General features: G+C 34.2%; 1 protein-coding gene across 1 annotated transcript; it reads left to right on the top strand.

Annotated features, from left to right (window-relative positions):
• Nucleotides 1-4,495: 4,495 nt before the first annotated feature.
• LOC149543048 (uncharacterized) lies at nucleotides 4,496-7,351 on the top strand. The gene is made up of 2 exons (XM_089796239.1): nucleotides 4,496-4,926; nucleotides 6,480-7,351. The coding sequence occupies exons 1-2, from the start codon at nucleotides 4,522-4,524 to the stop codon at nucleotides 7,227-7,229; spliced, it is 1,155 nt and encodes a 384-aa protein (XP_089652365.1). The 5' UTR covers nucleotides 4,496-4,521; the 3' UTR covers nucleotides 7,230-7,351.
• Nucleotides 7,352-7,962: the final 611 nt, after the last annotated feature.

The following is a 7,962-nucleotide window of genomic DNA, read 5'->3' as shown; positions in this document are numbered from 1 at the left end:
CCCCTCTCCCTCTCCCCCCCTCCCTCCCTCCCTCCCTCCCTACCTCTCTATCTCCCCCTCTCTCTCCCTCTCTCATCCTTTCTCACTCTCTCCCTCTCCCATCTCCTACTCTCTCTCCTCTCCCTTTGTCTCTCTCTATCCCACTGTCTCCCATCCCCTACTCTCTCTCTCTCCCTCTCCCAACCCCTACTCTCTCTCTCTCTCTCTCTCTCTCTCTCTCTCTCTCTCTCTCCCTCCCTCCCTCCCTCTCCCTCTCTCTCCCTCCATTTCTCTAGCTAAATCTCTCTCCCACTCCTCTCTTTTACTATATATTGCTCACATACATATCTCTCCCCCCCTATCACACCCTCTCTCATCCCCTACTCTCCCCCCCCCCCCTCTCTCTCTCTCTCTCTCTCTCTCTCTCTCTCTCTCTCTCCCTATCCCACCCTCTCCCATCTCCTGCTCTCTCCCCATCCTCTACTCTCTCACGTATTCTACCCTCTCTCCCTCTCTCCTTCCCTCTCTCCTTCCCTCTCTATTGAAATGTAGGCTTACAAAGTGTGTGTGCACTATAGCATGCATGCACTATGTAAGCTTGAATTTAAAAATGCTTTACATAGCGTGCATACCCTATAGCGCACACACACTATTTAAAGCTTTGGATTGTACCAATCCTAAGGCTTGGATTTGCCTTGGGGGTCCAACCCAAAGATTTGGAGTCTCTAAACTGGTCTAAGACGTGTTTTGTAGCAAACATACAAAAAATGATTGATTTTTCTTGTATGCTCTCCTTCAAGTTTTCTCATGGTTGAGCATCAATAAAATCAAGTTACATGACATTGTAGATCTCTATGTTAGCTATTTAACCATATAATTTATTTTGAATTTGAAGTATTTTAAGCCTTTCAACTATAATTTCTTTTGAATGTATGTCCATTTTCTATCAAAAATCAACATGTACTGATTGGTGTGTAGATTTTAGCTTGTTCGTCAAATTTTGCAAGAACTGAGTTTTTTAGAAACTAGACTCCATTCTACACACTTTGTATAAAAAAAAAAGTTTTGATTTTAGATTAGTTTTCAATCAATTCTAGGGGGAGTGCACAGATATTTCATATTTTTGGGATGTGTCCAATTGCAAAATTCATTATAAAAAAATACATATTATAAAATTACCTAAAAAATCTAGGATAAACTACATGGTGTTAGGTAACTTTTGGCCAGAGCGATTAAAGAATTTCAAAAAAAAGTTAAAATTTTAGGGGGGGCACAATTTTCACTATGTTATGTTTTTTCTGGACCTGAAACTAAACCATTTTGAAAAAGATTAGTAGTTTAGAAACTAGATTCAAAGGACTGCTACTTTTGTTTTTTTCATATCTTAAAATTTTGAGCATAACTATCTTTAAATTCTTGTTGAAGTTCAGAAATTATTGATTTCAGTAGGAAAAAAAAGTGGCCACTTATAGCCCCCTTTTGGCACCACAACTTGGTGCACTTACCCTAACCTATCATTGTATGCAGAAAAGGGAGCATCTTGAAAATCTTTAATAAAATGCAAAATTGAACCACCAAAAGAAGATTAAAACTCCATTCATAAAATGTAGTATGATTGTACAAGATAATCATAAACGATATATTTTAGAAATGATTACAAATATGAATCAATTAAATAGATGTAAATCAAATTTGAAAAATAAAATACAAAATAAACAAAAATCAAAGATGTATTGGAGATCAAAAAAATGTAGTGCTAGAGAAGGGCACGATGTTTTTAGTAGCTTATGCATGTGAATTACGAACATGGTCTATTTTACTCTTGATTGTGTTAAAGGAGAGTGGATATACTTGACTCAACCTCAAATATAGTTTAAAGTGATTGAGAACAAGATGGATTTATTATTCCTTATTTGAGCTGAAAATGATTAAGAAAAAATTTGTAAATTAAATGCTAGTTCTAGGGCGAAAGATGAGAAATTGAGGGCTTCTAGCATACATATAAACTTTTAAAACTAATATATAGACTAGAGGTATAGATCTAGAAAGAGAATATAGAAAGGGACCTATGTCTAAAATATGAGCTAAAATTAGGATGTGGTTTCTTAGAGTGCCCTTGAACCTAGATTGTTTGATGAAGATGAAGTTTTTATTTTCAAGATTAGGAAGTTGCTCACAATCTCCCCTTAAAAAATTTCAAACAAGTGTTGGTCAATGATGCTTAGGACATCCTTGATCAAAGATTGTTGGATCTTGAAAAGCTCAACCTATAGGTCTACATCTACTTTATCTACTTCCAAATTTGTTTCTACTTATTTTTCAACCTACACATGCAAATAAGGAAAATATTGGGTTGATGGGTCCATTTTCCTAGGTAAAACATCGATTTTGAAATTAACCTAATCAAATTGAAATGTAGTTGAAATAGAAAATTTCAATTAGAATGAAAGATATTATACCTTAGACTTTTTTATCCAACTCTCTTTGAATGGAATCATATGTATTGATGCAATAACATAATAGGATGAAACACTAAGGAGATCAATCACAAAGACATGCTTGCATGAGGATTATTGTAATTTACAACAATGCTTAGCTTTGAAGAATATTTGAAGGATATGATTGGATTAAAATCATCTTGAATTCTTAATTATTGCTTGATTGTAGATTATCGGTAATCCTCATATATACCCAATTCTAACTATATTCTATCAATTAAACTGACCTCGAAATAGTCATATTGAAACACTAGGATTGAGGAACAAATATTCAAAACTTGACATTGACATATTTGAAAAGGAGCTCAAATTGGTCAATGTGTCATTGACATGCCAAAAAAATACAATTAAGAAAGAAATTAGGTGGTTTTTTTATAGCTATTGAGATCAACATGTGATGATATGACAATATATTTTTAGTCTTTCAACCAAAAATAGGTTTTGATAATTTGAATTGGGTGACCACACACCAAGACAAAGGTACAATATATAGTGTACATTATACAAAGTTATAATTTATGATGTTATAAATAGTTAAATGTGTGTGTGTGTGTGTGTGTGTGTGTGTGTGTGTGTGTGTGTGTGTGTGTGTGTGTGTGTGTGTGTGTGAGAGAGAGAGAGAGAGAGAGATCACATAGGGTTTACTAAGGTGACCAAGGATGTCCTCTATTATGACATCACTTAGCTACTTTATTAATTAGTCACTCTATCTCTAAACATTGACAAGTAAGGTACATGTGCCTTGGTTATTAAGATTCCAATAGACATCCACGAGTTGGTGCCTTACAATTAAAAAAGCTTTTTTTTTTTTTTTTGGCAAATCACTTGTCATTAGGCTAAAAAATCATGCCATAAATGATTACATTAACACAAACTTGAATTTTATTGCAAGATCACAACTACCACATTTAAAATCTATATTCTAATTTAAGGTCATGTTGGTTTTATTTGGTTACCCCAAGAAGAATGAACAATGCCCCTAGGCACAATTTTATAGGGACTAGGGTTCCTTACTACTCTAATTAAGCATACTTAGGTACAAGGTTGTTAGGAAATTTTGATCCCATCTAAGAACTGGAAATCAATAAACTATGTATTTCCTTATATTAAAGTATCAATCCAATACTTTTGTCATGCTTCGATAATGCAAGAATCCTTTACAACAAAGTGTATCCCACCAAAACATACTTCTATAAATCAAGCATCAACATCATTTATGATATGCTCTTAAATTAAGTCCAACATGTATCACCAAAATTGTTTAAATAAATCTTGTAATCCATAAAATATATACATCCATATCTGCAAACTCTCTTTAGAAGTATATCAAGACTCAAATCATATCTAAGAAAGGTGAAAATCTTTATTCATTAAATCATCATATAAAAATATGAGCTCAATTACAATGAAAATGCTTTATAATTCTATTTAATATAAAATATAACTCAATATTCACTATAATTCATGACCATATTATTATAAATACAAATGGTTAAACAATCGTATACACTTAATACAAATATTAGATGTTTAAAACTAATCTACCTATAATATGCTTATAGACTTACCTACCATCATCATGCATAAATAATAGTAATAATAAACATAAACTATTATTGCATTTAAAAACTATCATAAGAGTATGAATATATCTAATAAGGAAGAATGTTCCTCTAGTTCTCAACCATAGAGTGGGAACTTCAAACATTATTCACACACTATTAGCCACAAAAAAGAACCAATCACAATAGGAACAATCACAATTTGAAATCATTCAAGAGACGGTCCAAAAACAATTTGGAAAGCTCCCCATCATATAACTTAGCTTTTTTCTAGAATTTAGAAATTAACAAACTCTAACTGAAAAGCAATCATAAAACCGAAACCCAAATCATGAAAACAAGTAATAATAAGGAAAGAAGGCACTAGATGTGATGATGGCATCCTCTGCATGGCTTGCTTTAATTCTATTTTAGTGACTAGCTTCACTTCCATTTTCAACCGAGTAGTTAGTTCTACAGAGTTGAGAGAGAGAGAGAGAGAAATGGGTAGTCTTAAAACCGGTGACAGAGTTGAAGTGTCGTGTGATGAAGAAGGTTTTAATGGAGCCTGGTTCAGAGCAACCATAATGAGGAAGGTTGGAGCAAAATTTGCCGTTGAATTCAGGGATTTGATGAGTGATGATAACAAATCAAAACTGAGGGAGAGAGTGGAGGCTCGTCTGATAAGGCCCGAGCCCCCTGTTTTAGGGGGAAATCACTTTGAGCTGCATGAAAAAATCGATGCATATGATCGAGATGGGTGGTGGGCAGGAGTTATAGACTCCGTTTTGGCAGATGATAAATATGTTGTTTGTTTCCCCCAGATTGAGCAGATATCAGAGTACCATATATCTCAACTACGTCTTCACCTCGATTGGGTAGATGGAAAATGGCTTCAGCCTTCACAGGTATGTACTATGCATGCAATTGCCTTCAATTTGCCCTTTTCATCCTTGGCTACAGAAATGTTTTCATTTCACTGGTTCATGTTCCATTCTTAGCTTGTTTGGATGTTCTCCCTCCTGGTTTGGAACTCTTGTAAATAAACGCAGTTAGTTATTTTATCTCCATAGTATGCCTGTGATTTCTGTGAGATTTTTTTTCCCTTTCTGTTGTACTTCTGAAAGTTTTGTTGAAGAATTGTAAGAATAGCCTTTCGTTTAACATTGGTATGAGAGAAATTTGAGAATTTAGGTTTACCCATTGAGCTCAGCCATGGAAGGTAGTGGTTTGTGGACTGCTTTTTCAATTCAAAATCATGTACAATTTTTCTTCTGTTGTTCCTTTTTGAAAATTTTAGTCATTACATTGAACTCACGAGGTCTGTCATGATAACGGTCGTCTAGCAGAGATTTGAATATTGATTGGTCTGTCATCATATCACTCTCTAGCTCTCACAACACATCTTAAATGATTTGCCATTTTATCATAGTTTTTATATAAATTTTATGGTAATGTTATGGTTTGAAATGAATTGTAGAAATGTGATATTGTTAACATTATGATTCTGTTCATGCCTGCTTTTGTTTCAAGCTCAAGCTCTGTGAGAGCTGTTGAAACCTTAAGGTTCATTACAGTTGTCTGCCATTTCCATTTGATTTGAGAAAAACTTGAGTCAAGCCAACCGTTCGGGTAGGTGGGGTACAATATATTTTTTTAACCTAGAAGGCACCTTGGGAAAACTTATGCGTATATATTACAGGAAAACAGGTAAAATGTGACTTCAATATTCAATATTTTAGACAAAGAGGCCTTGACTCTTCACTGTAGCCTTTAAGGGATACATGAACAATCTTCTGGATTAGACAAATACCCATCAAGAAACCTGAGCAAAAGGAAACACTAAATTATCAGTTGTTGATTTTCACACACTCTTGCTACTGTCTGGTATTTAGCTCATGATTTGCAATTTTTTTTAGCAGTTGTTCACATGGCCATGAATTGGGTTTTATGGCTAATCGCTCTTTCTTGAGTTTGAATCCCTTTATTATCTGCATCATTTCACACTGGCCACCCATTCTGTATTTTCATGGAATGAACTCTTCCAGATGGCATTAATTATGTTTCCTTCTTCAACCAAATAATGTGTGTGCCATCAGCCATATATAGTAATGCCTTGAAGGCTTAGAAGTGAAAAATCCGTAATGTTGGAGTTGAATGCTTGTTATGAGTTTTCTCCTCTGTGCTTGAATCCTTACATAAAATTGATTGGCAGGGTTGCTATCTGTCTTATCCTAATATGAATTTGTACCATAGTTACTTTGTAAAGAAGAAATTGAGTTTTGCAATTGTTCTAACAGTAACCCAACCTAAAACAGTAACAACATTTCATTAGAAGTAGATCTAAAAAATTTAGACAAGGCATCATTTTGTTTAGATGCATTGGTTTTTCATGCCCAATGTTTATGACTCTGTTTAATCTAAAACCCAAACTCTGATTATATTTGGTATCTATCATCAGACCCAGGGAATAAATCAATTGCATCCAATACCTCTCCAATCATATCATGAAAATGTGCAATACATTTCTTCAAGTCCAGAAAGAAGATCTACTAGAGCCAAGAACATGTCTTTGAAAGCAGATAAAAGAAGATCTACTAGAGCCAAAACCGTTTCTTTGAAACCAGGGAGGCGGTCCACTGGAGCCAATAAAAGGCAAGGTGAAACCAATGTTTGTGGACTCTCAGTAGAAGATATAAAGGCAGATGATGCTCAATGCAGTTCCTTTCAGAAACCAGTGATGAAAAAGCTAACTAAAACATCAGCAGCAGAAAGAAAGAGTGTAAACAAGGTTCCCTTTGACAATGGTTCTTCTGAAAAAGAGAAAATGGATAGAGAAGAGGGGAGAGATTTGGAACTTAAACCTGGAATGGAAACCATTCTAAATATGAAAGGAGGAGTTGAAGAAGCAGCACCGGGCTTCCATTCTAAAAATGAGAACAAGTTTCCCATGACAATTCCTTGTCTTGAGCTTGTAGGGGAAGTCATTGTTGGGTATCCAGATAATATATGTAAGATACACACAAAAGCAAGTCTGAAACAGATAGAAAACATTGCTTATAAATCATCACTCATGGCATTGTATCTTCAAGGAGTTCATACATGGAAAAGAGAAATGCTCCTCACTGAGCTCAGGCAGGTGCTGCATATCACTACTGAGGAGCATGCAAATGAACTCACTCACATAACCTCCTCTGGTCTATATGACTGAGGAGCCTTCAGTAAAAGAGTGGCCTGTGGTATAGACAAAAATAGAACACTAACAGCACATTAACCACACCTAGTACAATTTGAAGTTAATATGTATAATGAAACTGATAAAATTTTGATTAGATAAGCATGACACAGATTAATGGGATAATGCTGCTAATGTTATTAACATTTGTTTATGCATACAAACTTGATGGACTTCCATATGACTATGACTATGACTATACAGTAGAATAGTTCTGCATAGCTCATGTACAAATTAACTTAAGACTTTGTTCTTTCTGATATAAGATTGCCTTATAAGCATGACATTTTGGAGACATTGTTTTTTTTTTTATAGATAGTGATCAGTTGCATAAACAAATTTTATGGGGAACATGCATCCACTTCATATTTTCTTAGGCTATTGCTCAACTTATCAGATTGTTTATATTTAGGATGTGTTTCAACTTTCATTATAAGGCTGACTGTTTGTTCCAACATTTAGGCTTATTGTGAGATTGTGGAGATGCATTTAACTTTTTCATAGAATAAAATGATTAGTTATGGGTTGATAATTTATTTAAATGTTGTAAATTAGAAATAAATTAGTTTTATGTTGTTAGATTTATGTTTTTGACATGTGATGTTTGATGTAGAGTGATAGTAAGATAGGTATGTTAGATGTATTATTCAAAATGAAAAATAATTATGAAATAAGATTTATTTTATTTTTATTAATTTTATTATAGATT

The sequence above is a fragment of the Cupressus sempervirens genome, chromosome 8 (assembly GCF_028749045.1).
Source record: "Cupressus sempervirens isolate cs-2001-9-10 chromosome 8, ASM2874904v1, whole genome shotgun sequence".
Classification (NCBI taxonomy): domain Eukaryota; kingdom Viridiplantae; phylum Streptophyta; class Pinopsida; order Cupressales; family Cupressaceae; genus Cupressus; species Cupressus sempervirens.
This window is presented reverse-complemented; position numbering and strand designations above follow the sequence as displayed.